Source organism: Gadus macrocephalus, chromosome 16 (genome assembly GCF_031168955.1).
Source record: "Gadus macrocephalus chromosome 16, ASM3116895v1".
NCBI lineage: Eukaryota > Metazoa > Chordata > Actinopteri > Gadiformes > Gadidae > Gadus > Gadus macrocephalus.
The window spans coordinates 24,714,389-24,733,723 of NC_082397.1; the positions used below are offsets into that span (position 1 = coordinate 24,714,389).

The following is a 19,335-nucleotide window of genomic DNA, read 5'->3' on the forward strand; positions in this document are numbered from 1 at the left end:
ATTTCCAAATTAGTTTCTAGAGATTGCAGATGTAGCTGCTGCTGGAGATTGCACACAAACTGGCAGCTAGTAGGCTCCAACCTGTAACCATCTAGAGGTGGTGGTGGAGGGGAATCTGGGTGGAATAACACAATCCGGCTCACAGACACTGGGTGCTGGTAGGAGATGGGACTGCCTTCCTGAACTTTCCCAAATGCTTAGTCAACCAGTGGGACATCAGCACTGATTGCCATGGTGGTGATGAGTGGTGCAATGTCCGCTGAAAAATCCTTATAAACCTCAGCCACTTTAAGGACATCAGGATCAGGCAGCTCCCCCCTCACTGCTTTGTAAAGTGTGCTCCTGTGTGGAATTTCATTTCATAATTCGAATAAGAAAGAATAATTTTGCACTGAAAGACAATCACAGGTTATAACGTAAGACATAATTACCTTACACCATTAGCAACAGTCCTCTGCTTTGGCTTGGTAAACATCACCACCATGTCACTGACCCGGCCTGGCTTCACACCCTATTAATAATAACATTTATTGAAATGGTCGTTAAAAAAACTATTGGGTCTCCTTCATAGTTTGTCTGGTGTGATGGTGCATTTTCCAAAGCCAGTCCTTATGACAAAATGCCAGCAGTGGAACGAGATAACAAACGCCGTCACTATTTACCTGTGTAAGGACATGGTTCCCTTTCAAAATGTCAATAGAAAGGGCTTTACAGAGATGGTCAAAACACTCAATCCCAGGTACGCGTTACCTGCCCACACACACTTTAGCCAAATTGAAATGCCAAAACTATACGGCAAGGTCTGCAAGCAAGTGGAGAAACAAATCCATACTATTAAATATTACTGTTTTTCAGAGATTGAAGTAACTTGAGAAAAAAGATTTTTAATTTAGTTATGCAGTTTTGCTGCCTCACCAGTACTTTACCCCTTCAGAAGCATTTATATCGAAATTAGAAGATAAAATGAACACACTATGCCTCAAATCATACTGTGATATACATTTTAGTCCGTACCCTACAGCCCTAATTGGAAGGAACTATCTTATGTTAAATTCGAGGTAAGTCGAGCTTTTTGGAGCAAAAACAATAGCTATTTGTTTGCTTGATTCAATTAACGTTAGCTACCGCTTTTTTGATGTGATATAATTTACAATAATATTGTTTTTTTAGGACAGTCAACGCCAAGTACTGCACGAACGTAGACCTTGCATAAAGTTAGCAATTTCTGAGAACATAGGGCTATTTAGATAAATGTGTAATAAGCGTGTTGTCCTAGGCTAATACACCAACAGCAAATGTATCTATAATATAGGGCTACATTTTGCATCCAAGTCTGTCATTTGAAATCTTTCCATTATATTGTGTGCTACAACCTCCGTAATGAATATTCACGCTAAATCCCGCCCAGGGTTGCTCAGAATTCGAGTAGCCGTATGTCTTTAAACACAGAGTAGTCCTTGGACCGATGATATCCGCTTACCAATAATATCGCCATACAACGCTCCCGCATAACAAATATGCGAGACGAGCTGGAGCATGCGCATCAAGCCTGCGCGCTGTTTACAAACATACAGTCGAGGAGGAGATGGCAGTTGTTAAACCTTGTAGTTTGAGCAGAAAATACTTTTGAATGTATAGTTAGTAATTCAAATTACCAAGGGGCTTAATTTAAAGCTACAAAAATAATACAAATCAAACAAAGCAAATTAGACGGACATCTAACGTTGTCAACTAGTGGGGAGGCGTCGACACGATTCCTAACACCAAAACGCAGGGTGCCGTTTTTCTCTTTTTTCCCCCTGGGACCCGGTTTAAAAAAAATGTGTTTGCAGGCACCGAAAAATGCCTGGTCCGTCTGGACAGTGGTCTAAACGCATACAATTTATGCGTTTTTACACAAAAATCGTTTCAGTGTGGATGGGGCCCGAGTCATCTACTGGGAGGAGCGGGACTTTTGTTTCTTCCCAGTGGACGATGCCCCCGTTGTTTCCAATTTCAGTTTGTCTTCCAGACAATACGCGAGTCGGCCCGATAATATCAAGCTGGTTTGATGTGTTGTATTTCTGATCCTACAGCTGTACAACATGTGATCTGTTGTGTTCCTGATCCTGCAGCTGTAAAACATGTGATATGTTGTGTTCCTGATCCTACAGCTGTATAACATGTGATCTGTTGTGTTCCTGATCCTACAGCTGTATAACATGTGATCTGTTGTGTTCCTGATCCTGCAGCTGTATAACATGTGATATGTTGTGTTCCTGATCCTACAGCTGTAAAACATGTGATATGTTGTGTTCCTGATCCTACAGCTGTATAACATGTGATCTGTTGTGTTCCTGATCCTACAGCTGTATAACATGTGATCTGTTGTGTTCACGATGCTACAGCTGTATAACATGTGATCTGTTGTGTTCACGATGCTACAGCTGTATAACATGTGATCTGTTGTGTTCCTGATCCTACAGCTGTATAACATGTGATCTGTTGTGTTCACGATACTAAAGCTGTATAACATGTGATCTGTTGTGTTCCAGACAGCTGCGGTGCGTCCCCACGCTGTGGCAGCGGTGCTCAGGGACATCACCTTCACGCAGGAGCGCTACGACAGCTTCATTGAGCTTCAGGAGAAACTTCACCAGAACGTCTGCAGGTGGAGAGCCAACCGCTGCGGTCATCCGCACTGACTAGATTTAATGCAACAAAACGTCCACATTGACTCTCGCCTTAATGCAACACAACATCTGCACTGACTCTCGCCTTAATGCAACACAACGTCCGCACTGACTCTGGCCTTAATGCAGCACAAACGTCCGCACTGTTTCTAGCCTTGGTGCAGCACAACGTCCACACTGACTCTATCCTTAATGCAGCGATAAGACCACACAACACCGTCGTCTTTCCCACACTCCCACACAGTTAGGAAATCATTGGGCGCCCGGTGGCTCACTGGGTAGAGCGTGCACCGTTAGGGCTCAGCCCTTAGGGCAGCGACCCTGGTTCGATTCCCTGGGGTCCTTTGCTGCATGTCCTCTCCTCTCTCTCCAGAACCTTCCTGTCTAACTTGCTGTATCTTCATGAATATAGCGTAAAAAATAAATCGCCTATAGACGGGGCGAGATAGCGTCTGATTAAGGTCAGTTGATCACCCTAGCATTGAGGTCAACTGCGATCGGGGAGTGTAGGCCTACACGACTACTACGATTTGTTTGACAATGGCAGTTGTTAAAAAATATCGAACATGTTAGACTTTACTGTGGGGCGTCCTGCGCAACACGTCAAAAACTTCCCAACTCAGAGGATGAAGATGGAGGAAGAGCGCTGTCAAGGGCTTCACTCACGAGCCATGAGGTATAGGCTCCAAGAAGGCCTTAGCTTTTGGTTATGCCGTTAAGCGTTAAACTGGCGGAGCTGCCAGTTAGTTCCACACAGAGCAGAAGGGAATTTGTTGACCTGCGAGGTTTTAGATACCTCAGTAGTTTCAACTGACAATGGGGATGTGTGAAAAATGTGTTGAGGGCTACTCTTTATTGAGTGTACCTAAAAGAAAACGCCGGGTTCTCTACATTTGGAAAGAGCCCTAGTCCAAACATATCATATTTTCTTTCACCACAATGGGGCACTTCACTAAATCTCCATTGCAGTGGGCTGGGCTCCATGGATAATCTGAGATGACACCAGGGGGGCGAAGGTTCACAATATTCCCCTTCAGTTCATTGCACGATTTTGGAGTCCCGGTTTTTGCCTCGGTTGGGTACGTTTTTGGTAAATCAGGGGATGACGCAAGTCCCTATTAATACACCCAAAATGTCAGCATGCTTTTTATTTATTTGGCCAACAATTTTCAACTGTTTGCCTTTTCTGTCTAAAAACATAAATTTACTGCAGATGGAACGTAAACGCTTCTTCATTATCAAATCTCCTGGAGGGCATGCCCCCCTGCTGGGGGGAACCCACATGGTCCAGGTGACTGGAAGGGCTCTAGACCGCCAGTCCTTAGTATGTGATGCAATCTGATTTCCTCCTAGGTCGCATCGGTGCCAGTAGAAAAGAAAGTTTGTATTTGTATGACACATATTAGGTGTTGTCTATAGATCTGTTGCTCCTGTTTAAAATCTATTTTTTTCATGATTATTTTAAACATGTTGGATGTGTTAAAAAAAAATAATAATTGTTGTCAATTCTAGAATAAATTAGAATTAATCAAAGTTGTATCGACATGTCTCCTTCGTCAAGAGCAGTTTCCACAGGGAAAAGATACAACAGACCATTGGCCAATCTTTGTCTCGGCACAGCAATGGATGGTAGCTTTTCATTGTGAAGACTCTCGGTTCCTGATCGTACTCTTCCTTCAGGAAAAGGACCTTGGTGGCCATCGGCACCCACGACCTGGACACCGTCTGCGGCCCCTTCACGTACACGGCCAAGCTCCCAGCCGACATACACTTCAGGCCCCTCAACCAGACCCAGGAGTTCACTGCCGTGGAGCTCATGAGCCTGTACAAGGTAAACACCAGTGAAGGTGTCTGTGAGAGGCTGTTTGAAGTGTAACTGACGCTTTGGTTGGGCCTGCAGACGGACAGCCACCTGAGGCACTACCTCCACATCATCGAGGACAAGCCCGCCTACCCCGTTATCTACGATAGCAATGGTGTCGTCCTGTCCATGCCTCCCATCATCAACGGTGAGCCAGGCCTTGTTGCTCTGGCATTCAGCATAGTTACCCATTTCAAATATAGAGTATCTGCACAGAGGAACATCATCTCAAAGTGATGTTTACATAGAACCAGCGTTTATTTATTGAGATACTTTTGGATTTTCTGATGGATAATTGTTGGGCCTAAAAAAAAAAAAAAGTTTGGTTCCTGTTGGTTGTCAGTTGAGGTCATGGGTAGGTAGGGAATTTTTTTTATTTTATTTTTTCCAGCGGCAGCGAATGATGGGTAGGTTGTTTTCATTTAAAAACGAGAAAATTCGCTCATCCTTGTACAGAATGAAGAGGTGCTGTACCAAAACGTAATTATAGTTTGCATCAAAAAACATTTTTTATAAAGCTCATAAAATAATTTGGGTCGCACATAAATTGACAGGGTCGGTCGGAAACCGGAACCAAACAAAATTTTTTTTTAGGCCTTGGGTATTTAAGGACCTGAAATCGTACAGTTTTTAAATAGCATTTAAGTGCATTTATGTTGACCGTTGAATCAATGCATAGCTCTACTATGCAGCACATCACTTTTTTATCTAAAGTAAGTTCTCTTGGGGTTTGGCTTTCCTTAAGTTTATGGTCAATTGTATTTGTAATAGTGGGTGATCATGTCTGTAGGCTAGATGGTCACTAGGAAGTGTACAACACATATATATTAAAATATAATTAGTATTATGCAAATTAGCGTAGTAAAGGCCCAAGGGTTAGTGTGTTGAAAATAAGATTACCTACACATTCAGATCATATAGTTGAATCCAGTCTATGGTTAAATAATTTAACTTATTCTACTTCATTTAAGAATGCTCGATTCTGATTGGCTGGGAGGGGTGCATTAATCCGGCATATTGCCCGCTGACTTGTCGGTTCTACTTGCTGCTGACTGAGCACAGTAGATCAATACGCCGCTTGTATAGTTTTCTATCACATACATTTCAAACATGAGGTCCATTGTTGTTTAATTATTTGGAATAAGGAGTGCATGTTTGATCGATCGTCATTAAAGCTGACTTGATACGAATGTAGCAACTACATTATTAAACTAGTGATCAGATGCAGCCTTGTGTGGTTGCTATAGAAACGAGTTACCTACAGCTGAGCTAACGTTATTCACCGTAGTTCTAAAGGGAACTACTTTTCGAGGGAGATGAACTTAAACAGAGTATACATTTAATAAGCATGCAATACGAATAAGAAAAAGGCTAATTATTAAAGTATTTGAATTGTTTTATTATGTTGGCCGGCGAGAAGTAGAATAAACGGAATAATCACCTCAAGGCAGGGCAATAAACAGTTTGATATGCCCGGCTCGTGGAAGGTTACCGCCCTCGACTTCGTCTCGGGCGGTAAGCCGTCCACGAGCCGGGCATATCAAACTGTTTATTGCCCTGCCTCTCGGTGATTATTCCTTACATAATGTTTAACTGTTTGAGGAACATGGAAAAATTGCCACTTGCTGAGTTTGCATGGTATCCTGGGTAATTTGTGATACTCCCTTAGCTGTAAGTGAGGTACCAAGCTGGCTAGCTGCCAAGGGAGGATTTTAAGGGAAAATAAGCACTCCCTCTTGCTGAAGTATTGGAACACCCTACCCCTCTGTGGGAACGCGTACATTTTAGAGCTAGGCCTCAAATCTTGGACTAGTGGGAGTAATGGGACGGGGCCTAAGACTCAAATGCTAGGCCCTTATGGCTCGATTCCACCGAGCATTGCGGTTAGGTCTGGTGCAGTCGTTGTAGTACAGTTAGGTGTGGCTCAGTTACGCCTCGCATTTCCACAGCCGACAGTACCCTTATGGTAGGGCGGGGTTTAAGCCTGATGGCGATAGCCGCGCAATAAATCCAATGAAAAAGAAGAACGTGACACATTAAACAAAGAGCAACAATGTAGGATGTCCAAACTTTTGCGAGACATTTTCTTCATAAACTAAGCTTTCACTGTTGTCCAGAAATACCTTGCAGGTACTGTGTTTGTTTGTTATTAACCCCCTGTCACCTGGAAGTGTGACTTCTGTCGACCGATCAACGGACGGCGTTTGTATCTCCAACTTTTTGGCACCCTCTCAGACCTCTTGCTTCTCTAACTGAGGACTACAGAAAAATAGTTACTGCTAATCGTGGCTAAGTTCGTACCCTGCCCACTTTTGGCAGTGGAAACGTGAACTGTACCACACATAATTGTACCTAACCGTAACGCTTGGTGGAAATGTGCCATTAGCTCATTGTGCTATTCCAGCCTCTTCCATGTGGAGGGGCAGCAGTGGTGGCCATTCAGCATTGACCACTGAACCAGTTTAAGCCATGGCATGGATCCTAATCCTTACTCACCTATGCCTTTTACTTCTATTCCATCTTTCAGGAGACCATTCCAAAATCTCCCTCAAAACGAAAAACGTCTTTGTTGAATGCACAGCCACAGACCTGACCAAGGTAGGAGTGTAAATTATGTAACATAAGACCTGACCAAGGTAGAAACATAAATGATGCAACATCAGACCTGACCAAGGTAGGAACATAATTTATGTAACATAAGACCTGACCAAGGTAACATAAGACCTGACCATGGTAGGGGTGTAAATTCTATAACATTAGACCTGACCCCGGTTACATGAGACCAGACTATGGTAGGAGTGTAAATTCTATAACATTAGACCTGACCAAGGTTACATAAGACCTGACCATGGTAGGAGTGTAAATTCTATTACATTAGACCTGACCAAGGTAGGAATGTAAATTCTATAACATTAGACCTGGGGCCGTATTCACAAAGGATTTTAGGGCTAAAAGTAGGTCCTAACTGGCGAATTTAGGAGTAACTCCTAAAAATAATGGGCGTGTCAATCTTACATTTAGGACTCCTAACTTTTTTCACTAAGAGCAATTCACAAAGTATTTTAGGCCTAAAAGTAGCACCTAAGTCTAGGAGAGCTTAAAAGTCCTCAAGAGGACTCCTAACTCAGTAAGACCTATTCACAAAGAATCGTAAATGCCTGCGAGACGAAATGTTAGGGTATTAAACTTGTTGTGGAGTTAATCGCAATGCAATAACATCCACGACTAACAGGAATAATCCGATTAGTCCCGAAATAAAATGTTATAAAAATTATAAGTTATAAAAAAATATATCCTTATAAAAAATAAAAATAATTGCGCCATCAAAAGACGAGGACGTGTTCGTCACTTGCTGGGTGACAGTGACTATCCATGCAAGACGTGGCTCTAGACACCCTACCTTAATCCACAACCGGGAGCACAGTTAAAGTGTAACATGTAAGTGATTACGCAGATTACGCTTAGTCCTATGCGTAAAACACATCGTATTGGCTCTTTGCGAGCACACAAACATACACGAAATGTTGTGGAGAGAGGAATTGGGCAGATGAAACGTCGGTTTCATGTCCTCCACGGCGAAGTACGCCTCACCCCAGAGAGGGCAAGCACAGTAATCACTGTATGTGCCATTCTACACAACCTTTGCAAGCGGAGGAACATTCCACAGCCAGACGATGATGATGATGATGATGATGGCTATCAACATTACAAGGAATTTGGCCGTGTGGAACCGAGTGGACAGGCATTTAGGGATCACTTTGAAAAAACATTTTAGGTAAACACCTTGGCACAAATCAGTCAACACTTGGGTAGTTCGTAACATTTATTTTATTTTAGATTTTACGTATTTTTATTGTTTGCTTTCTCTCTCTCTTGAACGTGCAGGCTACAACGTCATTATCGTGGTCTGCACAAAATTGTCATCATGCGTGTATTCTGCTAACTGCACTATAACTACTTAATAGGAATTCATTTCTAGCCTAGGCTATTTCCTTGTTTTTCGGTGAATCAGTGGGCTCGTCTGAACAACCAATCACCGAACTGACCGCTTCTAAACTCGTGCACGAGAATTGACGTAATCCATAGCAACGGCGCGTCACTCTTAGTTCACTCTTTGTGATTTATCCTTAGTAAGAGTAGGTCTCAGCGGCTTTGTGAATAACTTTTAAGAAAAAACTCCTACGTAAAATGTTTTAGCGCGAGTTAGGAGCACTCCTAGCGGTAAGATAAAATGCTTTGTGAATACGGCCCCAGATCTAGGTAACATAAGATCTCACCAAGGTAGGAGTGTACCTGACCGGGTGACATGGAAAGGTTCTGAAGGAGGCCAAGCCTAGCAGGAGCAGCAGGTGTTGCACCTCGGGTGCTCTTGTAGGGATATAAACATGTAGAAAACCACGATTGAGGAGGTGGTTGCGATGAATCCGGCACCAGTCACCATTGAGTGGATGTTCCCTACAGGCTAAGATCGTGCTGGATATGATGGTGACCATGTTCTCTGAGTACTGCGCAGAGCCCTTCACGTGAGTAAACTTCTCTACCCGCAGTACTCCTTGACTGAAAAGTTACTCTCTACACCCTTTAGTGGCTTGTTCCTCCACAGACAGACCCTGCAGCTCTTCTCCAATGATCCCCTCTATGTTGTGTCTTCTGCAGGGTGGAGGGGGCTGAGGTCGTGTCTCCTGATGGCAGTACCTACATGTACCCGGTACTGGACACACTTTTATCACACCTTTTAGTTTTGTTCTGTCACATGTCCAGTTCAGTCTGTATCCTTCACAGATCGATTGTGTTCACCAGTCCCATTCAGTCTGTTGTGTTCACTAGTCCATCATTCACTATCCCTCACAGGTCTGTTGTTTTCACTAGTCCCATTCAGTCAGTTGTGTTGTGTCCACTAGTCCCTTTCGGTCTGTTGTGTTTACTAGTCCGATCCAGTCTGCTATCCCATTCAGTCACTGTCCTTCACAGATCTGAGGTGTTCACTATTCCCATCCAGTCTGTTCTGTTGTGTTCACTAGTCTCATTCAGGTCTTTTGTGTTCACTAGTCCCGTTCAGTCTGTTGTGTTCACTAGTCCCATTCAGTCAGTTGTGTTCACTAGTCCCATTCAGTTTGTTCTGTTGTGTCCACTAGTCCCTTTCGGTCTGTTGTGTTTACTAGTCCCATTCAGTCTGTTATGTTCACTAGTCCCATTCAGTCACTATCCCTCACAGGTCTGTTGTGGTCACTAGTCACATTCAGTCACTGTCCTTCACAGGTCTGAGGTGTTCACTATTCCCATCCAGTCTGTTCTGTTGTGTTCACTAGTCCCATTCGGGTCTTTTGTGTTCACTAGTCCCGTTCAGTCTGTTGTGTTCACTAGTCCCGTTCAGTCTGTTGTGTTCACTAGTCCCATTCAGTCAGTTGTGTTCACTAGTCCCATTCAGTCTGTTCTGTTGTGTTCACTAGTCCCATTCAGGTCTGTTGTGTTCACTATTCCCATTCAGGTCTGTTGTGTTCAGTAGTCCCATTCAGGTCTGTTGTGCTCACTGTTGCCTGTATCTTTGTGGATGCGTAGGAGCTTGCTTACAGAACGGAGACACTGTCCAGTGAATTCATCAACCGCAAGGTCGGCATCAAGTGAGTAAACGGCGGGCTGTGGGGAAGGGAGGAGGGGCTCAGTGGAAGGGGACTTTGACTCTGGTCATCTCCTAAAGCGCACATCTTCTCAGCACATTATAGATATACGACAACAACCCTAACACAGCCGGTATCCTCCCCCCCCCCCTCCCAAGCGAGTCAACGGAGCGCATCGCCGGCCTGCTCACCAAGATGTGTCTGCGCTCGCAGCCCACTGGCGCCGGGGACCAGATCCAGGTGGAGATCCCGCCCACGCGCTCTGATGTCATCCACGCCTGCGACATCATGGAGGACGCCGCCATGGCATACGGCTTTAACAACATCCCCCGCACCACTCCAGGGACCTACACCGTGGCCAATCAGGTGTGTGTCTGTGTGTGTCGGTGTGTTTTTACATCCTCAATTTCCGCACTAAATATTTGTGGTGTTATCACAATAGTTGCCTCCATCACTCCAATAGGACTAGGTGTTTGTTTTATTCTAATGGGAGTCTAGCTATTGCTAGAATAGAATATCTGTATTTCTCATTGTAACAGATGCAAAAAAAATTAAGTGCAGTCCTTGTTAAGTGCAAAAACATGAGTTCAGTGTAACAACATCATTGAGTTAGTATGCATAAATAATAAATATATATACATAAATATAGTACTCCTATAGGCATTAAAAAGCACCTAAGAAACATCCACACAAAAATCCACGTAATCCACATCGTAAATGTAAAAATGTTAACAATTATGCTTTAGTAGCACAATTTATAGAAGTTACGGCCATTGGCTAAAGCTAGTTTGTTCAAGTTTTCATGGACCGGTATCTCCTGCCTGATCAATAGTATCCAGCTGCAGCCCCGAAGAACGACACCCTTGTGTGACATCAACAACCCAGGCGCGACGGAAGTACTCTGGTGTGACGGAAGTGATTTATTTGTGAGACTATCAATCTGCTTAATATATTGAGTAATATTCATGTTAACTCTCACTTACTTCCTTGAACGAAGTGCAGCGAGTTTTTCAAAAAGGGCACTGTATTATTATATTCGAATTTGGCGAAAAGGAAATAAACCACGGCATGGCTTTAACATGAATATTACTCAATATTTTAAGCATATTGACAGTCTCACTTCCATGGTTGATCTTTGGTGTCTGATAGCGGTGTATAAAAAAGGTTTAAAAAATAAATCACTACCGTTGCGCCAGAGTACTACCGTCGCGCCTGGGTTGTTGTTGTCACGCCAGGGTGTTGTTCTCCGGGGGTGCAGCTGGACTATACTCTGCCTGATGGCAGTAGTTCAAACAGTTTGTGACCGGGGTGTGATGAGTCCTGCAGGATGGATTTGGCCTTTTTGAGGCAGCGAGAGCTGTGAATTTCTTCCATAGAGGAAGGAGGGCAGCCGAGTATTTTCTGTTCTGCCTTTATGACCCCCTGGAGCATTTTCCTCTGTGCCACAGTACAGCTTAAAAAACACAAAAATACATAGTATGTCAGTATGCTCTCCATTGAGCAGCGGCAAAAGGACACCAGCAGTTTTTGGGGGATGATGTTTCTCCTGAGAACTCTAAGGAAGTAAAGTCTCTGCTGGGCCTTCTTCACTAGCCCAGTGGTGTCGACGCCCCAGGTCAGGTCCTCCATGTTGTTAACTCCCAAAAAGCGGAAGTCAGAGACCCTCTCCACTAGGGGTGTGCCAAATAATCGTCATGACGATGCATCGCAATTCTAATTTTCACGATCTACTGCATCGATTGTTGACGCCAAGAATCGATTATTAATTTAAAAAAATGAATAATTAAAAAAATGTATATAGTTTTATAAAGCCTATTCACTTTTTGTGGCATCAGTTTGTCCTCTTATGTTTATGAAATGATATTGTTGTTATAATGGCAGCTACTTCCAAAAGGGGAAATGTTTGAATGTTTTCATTTCATTGGTTTAAAGGACCACTGAGGCCATGTAAACGGCACTGATTATCCTTATTTTGTTATTTTAAGTTTTATAGATCCTTAGCACTTCTTGTCAGTGTATCCAGTAATAGTCGTTTCAATAAATACAGCTATGTATGAATTGAGTTGCTTTGAGTTATCAATTGAACACACTATCCAGATCATACACAGCCAGTCAACCACTGGTAATGGCTTAATTTTTTATTTTTTTAAGTATCGTGATAGAATCGCATCGTGGCATGTGAATCGTGATACGAATCGAATCGTGACTTCTTTGGCAATACCCACCCCTACTCTCCACACAGAGCCCGCCTATCAGAAGCTGATCTTGATCTTTGATCTTATTCCTCCTATAACCCACAATGAGATCCTTGGTCTTAAATGTATTGAGGAGCAAGTTGTTAGTCTGCACTGCACCACCCCACCAAATGCTCCACCTCGTCTCTGTAGGCGTTCTCATCCCCCTTGAGATGAGCCCCATTACTGTGGTGCCAAAGGAACTGCATGTAAACTGCATACACTCTTGTCCCCATGTCCCTTTCTTTTGCTGTCATGATGTTGCTCTATCATGTTGTGAGTAGATCCTGCCCCGGCGGCCCCCTAAAGGCCGTTTTACGTCAATGAGCCTCACTGCCTTGTAGCTAGGTGATGCGCCGCATGCCTCCACTGTCATGTATGTGGGGAGGTGTATGATGGCCCCTCTCTGAGTTCCACTGTCATGTATGTTAGGAGGTGTATCAAGGCCCTCTGAGTTCCACTGTAATGTATGTGGCCAGGTGGATCAAGACCCTCTGTCACTGAGTTTGAATGTCATGTATGTGGGGAGGTGTATAAAGGCCCTCTCCCTCTAGTTCCACTGTCATGTATGTGGTGAGGTGTATGAGGCCCCTTTCTCATTAAATGGACTGCATTTATAGAGCGCTTTTCTATCCATTTTGTCACTCAAAGCGCTTCACAATTTTTCCTAACATTCACCCATTGATTTACACATTCACACACCTTCGCAATTTCAACCACGCAGGGCGACAGCCAGCGCTTAGGAAGCAGTTACAGTTAGTTATCTTTCTAAGGGACAACTCGCGGTGTCGGGGATCAAACTAGCAACCTTCCGGTTACCAGCCAACCTGCTCTACCTCCTGAGCCACATTCCGCCCTGTTGGCATGTGGCTAGTACCCGGAAAATGGGTTAACCTCTCAGGCTATAGGGATTTTCACTCTTCATCCATGCAGCTGCGTTCTGGAAGATTTCCGTCAAGCAAAGCCTAGATTTCCACACAGCCTAGCCTTCCCAGAATAGATGGGCCATGGAGGCCATCCAGCAGACGGTATGCTTATGGATGCCAGCCGCCATGCATCTTGGACAGAGCTCCCTTATCTCGGAATCTGTCCTGTTTTCAACCATTCTTAAATCTTATTTTTCAAAGAAAATACTATTTCTTACTGTTATTATCGGATAACGGAAAAGCATTGGAGGAGTTAAGGTTGGTGTTTGAAATGCATCCTCACCGAGGTCTTTGGATTGGTTCCCTCTCTCCCACTTGGATGTCCCCCTCCTCTCCCGTGATGTTACTCCTTCATTCACAACACGGCTGGACCGACACCACAAATGTTACCAGGTCATGAGCAGGCAAAGCATCCTTGCAGATGTCCCTGATATGGATGCCTGTTCCCGGGCTCACGGAACCCTGTGCAGGAAAATGACCCGGGCCTTGGCAGGGTAGAGCTGCGTGTTTGACAAGGCTCTGTGTCCTTGTGTCCCCTCAGTACCCCCTGAACAAGCTGACGGAGCTATTGAGACAAGACCTGGCGGCGGCTGGATTCACTGAAGCCCTCAACTTTGCCCTGGTAAGGAGTCCAATGCTAGCAAACACACATGCATGCACTCACACACACACACCTATACACACGCAACACACGCACTTATACACACAACTATTCACACACACACACGTACCTATACACACACAATACACACCAATACACACACTCTCTGTAAGTGGCCCTTTGCAGTGTTCTCAGGAGGACATCACTGACAAGCTGAGGAAGAAGCTCTTTGAGACCAGGGCCGCCCACATCGCCAACCCAAAGACAGCAGAGTTCCAGGTCTGTACCTCATCCTGGGGACATTTGGGCCTTTGAATGGATATCAAAGATGTCGATGATTGGTTTCAATGGAAGGATTGAATGTCCATGTACACATGTGGTTCCACTCGTTTACCTCGCAATGCAATTTGAACATGATCTTTTATCACCTAACTACTAATACTTATAGTACAGTACAGTCTATACAGTACAGTACACACTATATACAGACTATACTGTACAGTCTACAGAACAGTACATCGTTTATATAGTAGGGTACAGTCTTTATAGCACATTACAGTGCAGTCTATACAGTACACTACAGTCTACAGTAAAGTCTAAAGTACACTACTGCTTATACAATACAGCCTGTGCATACTGTACAGTAGTCGATACAGTATAGTATGTTATAACCTGACAGCTCAAGGTCGCTTTCGTCTTTCAAAATTGTAATCCAGTATCAAATCCTATTCAATGTCTTTCTGACTTGACCTGGGTTTCTGAGCTTGCTTTCTGCGCTGGCTCCAAAACAAGTTTTGGCTCCCAGACCACTCTGGTGACAAAAGGGCATTTAGGGACGTTTTCAAAAGTCATACTCATCCTGGTGTTCATGTATGTATGCCTGAGGACTGAGCTAGGTTTTGCGTTGATGCGTTGACTGAGGATTCCTGAGTCCAGCAGAGGGCGCTGTACCCCTCCTCTGTAAAACTCGCACACTTTACAGGCCTAAGACAGCCTAATGCTGTTCCCCTGTCTCAACCAGAGGGAGCTGTACCCCTCATCTGTTAAGGCGTGTTTCCACCGGCGGGTGCGGCTAGGCTGAGTACGACTAGATCCGGTAGTGAAGGTGCGGTTAGGCGCAGCTCAATTACGGCTTGCGTTTCCACCGCCGACAGTGCCCTTATGGTAGGGCACGGTTTAAGCCGGATGGCGATGGCCGCGTCAGATGCAAGCATTGTGACCTCATAGCAGCCCGACACAGTGTAGCCTGCTTATAAATCCAATGAAAAAGAAGGAAGCGACACATTAAACAAAGATCAACAATGTGGGACGTCCAAGAAGGATGGCAAACTTTTGCACGACATTTTCTTCAATAAACCAAGCTTTCGCCTTGTCCAGAATTACCTTGCGGGTACTGTGTTTGTTTATTATCCCCTTGTCGCACGGAAGTGAGCCTGCGTGTGTAGCTCGAAATTGTTGGCACCCTGTCAGACCGCTAGGTACCCCAACGAGGAGTACTGAGTGATAAGTACGGCTAATCATGGCTAAGTCCGGATCCCGCCCACTTTTGGCAGTGGCTACACGAACCCTTCCGCAGCTAATCATACAAAACTGAACCGCACCCTCCGGTGGAAACGTGCCATAACACTTACACACTAAACAGCCCTCAGACAGCCTGCTGCTGTTCCCCTGTCTCAACCAGAGGGCGCTGCACCCCTGATCTGTAACAGTCACACACCAAACAGCCCTCAAACAGCCTGCCACTGTTCCCCTGTCTCTCCACCAGGTGGCACGCACCACGCTGCTCCCAGGCCTGCTGAAGACCATCGCGGCCAATAGGAAGATGCCGCTGCCTCTCAAACTTTTTGAGATCTCAGACGTGGTGCTGAAGGATGAGACCAAAGGTATTGTGTGTGTTTGGGTGATTTTACGTGTTGTGTAAGTATAAGAGATACAGACCTACCTATAACAAACCATTAGCAAATCATATACTGTCTGCATCTTAACCAGAACTCACTGTTGTTATTCCTGCATTGCGTTTTCCACTGGAGCTCCTCTGGTCAGCAAGTCGGTTCACTACTTTTACTTTCGTAGAGCGAGCGGGAAACGCATCTTAACACCAATTTTAATGTTTTATCCATTGGAGACCTTACAGGGTGAACAGCACACCGATGTGCAGCAGAGGTGTCTCACTTTGCCTTGAAGGGGCTTATTTTCGATAATGACCGGCGACGTTCTATACATTATCCCGCTTATTACACGGCTACTTGCCAAAACGAAAAAATAACTTCACATGGTGTGTCTTTTTACAATTTATTCGATACCAGCATTCGTAGTGTTGATCAGCAGAGAAATAGTCTGCCAAAGACGTTGACGCCGCAACCGAAAACCCTGGGGTTGACAAGTTACCGGACTACTACCCATGCAAGTGAACGGAGCGTTCCACAGCATTGAGAAGATTCGTGTAATAAAGGCCTATAATATTTATGTTAATGGCATATATTTCTCCTCAGATTAGGCCAATAAAGCAATGATTAAAAATAAACACAAACGCTCGATCAAAGGCCCGGCCCGACCCGGCCCGAGGAGAGTGGTGGGAAATATCGGCCCGTCCGGCTCGGGCAGAGAATCTAAACTCTACCGGTGATCACCTCTTTAGGTCCCCACCTCACGTGATATCTGTTGGTTATCCAACATCTAGTTAACTGTTAAAAGGGATGTGATTGTATACCCTCTTTGTGCGCGGGGAAGTCGTCCTACTCCTAACTGCTAGGTCACAAAGGCAAGCAAACCGTTCTGAACTATTAAAAGTGTATCCTACATCTCAACATGGTGTATTTGTAGGAAACTGTTTTTCTGTAGTTGTTTCTGATTTGCTTGGCGCAGGTTTCCTCGAGTGTTTGCATCCCTCTTGTCCATCGTCCATTACCCTCGGGTCTCTCCCTAAAGCTGTCCCCCAGGCCTATAACTCCTGTCTCTAACCCCCCCCCCCCCCCCAGACGTGGGGGCCAGGAACAGCCGGCGGCTGTGTGCCGTGTTCTACCACCGCAGCCCGGGCTTCGAGGTGATCCACGGCCTACTGGACCGCGCCATGCAGCTCCTGGAGGTAGCGCCGGCCCGAGGAACGGGGTACCACATCCAGGCTGCTGACGGTGAGGCCACTCTCATTCCCCTGCTGCTGGCCCTTTCACTCTTTACTCTCATTCTTTACTCCCCCACCCATCCCATCTCACTCTCGACTCACTCATCCTCTGTCTAACTTTCAGTCTACCCCCCGTCTCCAGCTCCCTGTCTTGTTCCAAGGTCATCCAGCAAGATATCTAGTGTTGCTCTTGGCCCAAGCATGGAGCAAAAATCAATGAGGAGAGAGGCCCGCCTCTCTTCCTCATTGATTTAGAGAAAGAGAGAGTGAGAGACTAACTGCAGTGTCACTCAGGGCCTGGTTGGACACACACCTTGGATCATCTGACATGCACCATCCATACACTAAAATAGTTTCCCTCTCTCACTCAGCAGTGTTGTCCAGAACCCTTCATAGGCCATTAGCCTCGATCTGTCAGCGCATTGGAAAACCCAATGACAAGGTCATGGCGCCATTGTAAAAGCTCACAAGCAATACACCACAGAACACAGCATCAGACATTCCAGCTGAGTTCCTGTCGGCTCTGCTCCTCCAGGGGGAGGAGCTCTGACTGGGAGTGCCTCACCCTCTCTGAGAGGGGGACAGGGTGAGGAGCTCTGGTTGGGTGACCCTCACCCTCTCTGAGAGGGGGACAGCACTGACAGGCTTAGGGTTCCGGCCCACACACGAAGGGATCCAGGAAGTGGCTTCCCTTAGATCCAGCTTGCTCCTGCTCTGCTTGAAACATCAATAAAAATGTTTTGTCTTTTTGTATTGTGGGAAATTGTTTAATACAGGAAATATTAACAGGGTAATCCAAATATAGTCACGTGAAAACATTGTAATTGTCCATGGTGTCCTGAATTGCTTGACGATGTGTTTGGTCTGATGAGCGTGATGCACGCAGGCCTCTGGTGCCCATCAGCAAGGCAGCGTTGGAAGCAGCCAGCCAGTCATGTGTGTCACATCCCCTTTGAGAGGACCTCATCTCACCCGTGTCTCCTCGCGCTCCTCAGACTCCACCTTCTTCCCGGGCCGCTGTGCCGAGGTGTTTGTGTGCGGGGTCAGCGTGGGCCGGCTGGGGGTCCTCCACCCCGACGTCATCCAACGCTTTGAGCTCACCATGCCCTGCTCCGCCCTGGAGATGGACCTGGAGCCCTTCCTGTGATGTCACTTTCCCTCTTAACACCTCGTAACACACATGCCTTATCTGCATGAGAGTCGTTACGATGGCTCAGTCTTATAAACATTCCTCCCCCCCGACATGTAGAGACGGATAGTGCTTTAAAACAGCCTGTCTGACCCGATGGACGGTGGATGTGTGTGTTGTGTTGCGGCCTAGAAGGCTCTTGTTTTCTAGTTGACGCCATACTGATTATAAAAGCCTGTTGTGATTAAAATGAGTGAATGACCTCCTGGTGCCTGCCTGTGTTATTGCTGCGCGTTCTTGGTGTCTCTGTGGTGTGCGTTGGTACTGATGGAGGAGATGGTGGAGGGGTGGGGCTCCTCAGCCTGACTCACTCTGGTTGTGTTGCCTTGGTTTCCCCAGCGGCTGCCACTCAGAGGTGCTGCTCACGCACGACGTCCCCTTGCAGGAGGTCCTCCACCACCGGTTCGTGGAGGTCCCCGTCCCCGCCTCCACCCGGACGGTGTTCGGGGACCTTGGCACCGCCGCCGGGCTGCGGGCCCTCAACGAGTTCCTGGCCCCGAGGAGCTACATCGAGGGGTTTCTGGCGTCCAGCGCCGACACAGAGGTGCTTGGGGCTATACCGGCGGACTGCCCCCCGCCCCCGGCACTCTGCCATGCCCTACGCTGGTACCGCCACGCCCGCTCACTAGGGGCCGGCTGTGGCCTGCCCACCGCACGGCGCCGCTACGTCCTGGAGGCAGAGTGAGAGCCGTAGTCTATACTCCTCAGAACACCGCCCAATATACAGGGTGCCTGCACCCTACTCCTCAGAAGACCCCCCCCCCCCCCCCCCCCCCAACATACATTGTATTCCATGGCCATGCCTGGCCATCGATTACAATGACTAGAGCTCACATGATTGGTAAAATAAAGGAAAGGATCTGTATAAGGGATTTGTATCGTTGTCTTTCCAATTTTCTTCACATCAAGCCTAAGTAAGCCTAAAGAAACAATGAGTTTGACTCCATACATGAATTGTCAAAAGGGAACAATACAAACAAATGAAATCAAAATAATGGTCCATAAACTGGTTCTGCAGGCTTCTAGCTTTCCATTGATTTCCATTTGGAAGAATGGTGCTTTGGAATAACGTGTTGAATAAAAGTTTTGATATAGAGTGTGATGTCATGTGTG

General features: G+C 45.8%; 1 protein-coding gene and 1 long non-coding RNA gene across 3 annotated transcripts in view; both read left to right on the plus strand.

The window, feature by feature from the left end:
* farsb (phenylalanyl-tRNA synthetase subunit beta) overlaps positions 1–19,318 on the plus strand; it is a 36,439-nt gene extending 17,121 nt beyond the window's left edge. Inside the window, exons 6-19 of one of the 2 annotated variants that reach the window (XM_060074516.1) lie at positions 2,535–2,650; positions 4,353–4,503; positions 4,573–4,681; positions 7,061–7,131; positions 8,995–9,056; positions 9,190–9,241; positions 10,093–10,154; positions 10,310–10,517; positions 13,853–13,933; positions 14,099–14,191; positions 15,678–15,795; positions 16,891–17,043; positions 18,029–18,176; positions 18,562–19,318. In XM_060074516.1, coding sequence (XP_059930499.1) covers positions 2,535–2,650; positions 4,353–4,503; positions 4,573–4,681; positions 7,061–7,131; positions 8,995–9,056; positions 9,190–9,241; positions 10,093–10,154; positions 10,310–10,517; positions 13,853–13,933; positions 14,099–14,191; positions 15,678–15,795; positions 16,891–17,043; positions 18,029–18,176; positions 18,562–18,907 — 1,770 coding nt within the window. In that variant the 3' untranslated portion in view covers positions 18,908–19,318. Of the gene's footprint in view, positions 1–2,534; positions 2,651–4,352; positions 4,504–4,572; positions 4,682–7,060; positions 7,132–8,994; positions 9,057–9,189; positions 9,242–10,092; positions 10,155–10,309; positions 10,518–13,852; positions 13,934–14,098; positions 14,192–15,677; positions 15,796–16,890; positions 17,044–18,028; positions 18,425–18,561 lie in introns of those variants that run through there. The other variant, XM_060074517.1, reaches the window with a different exon arrangement.
* On the plus strand, positions 9,249–10,085 carry LOC132474093 (uncharacterized). The gene is made up of 3 exons (XR_009529572.1): positions 9,249–9,342; positions 9,385–9,564; positions 9,620–10,085. It is a non-coding gene; the product is annotated as an uncharacterized LOC132474093 (long non-coding RNA).
* Positions 19,319–19,335: the final 17 nt, after the last annotated feature.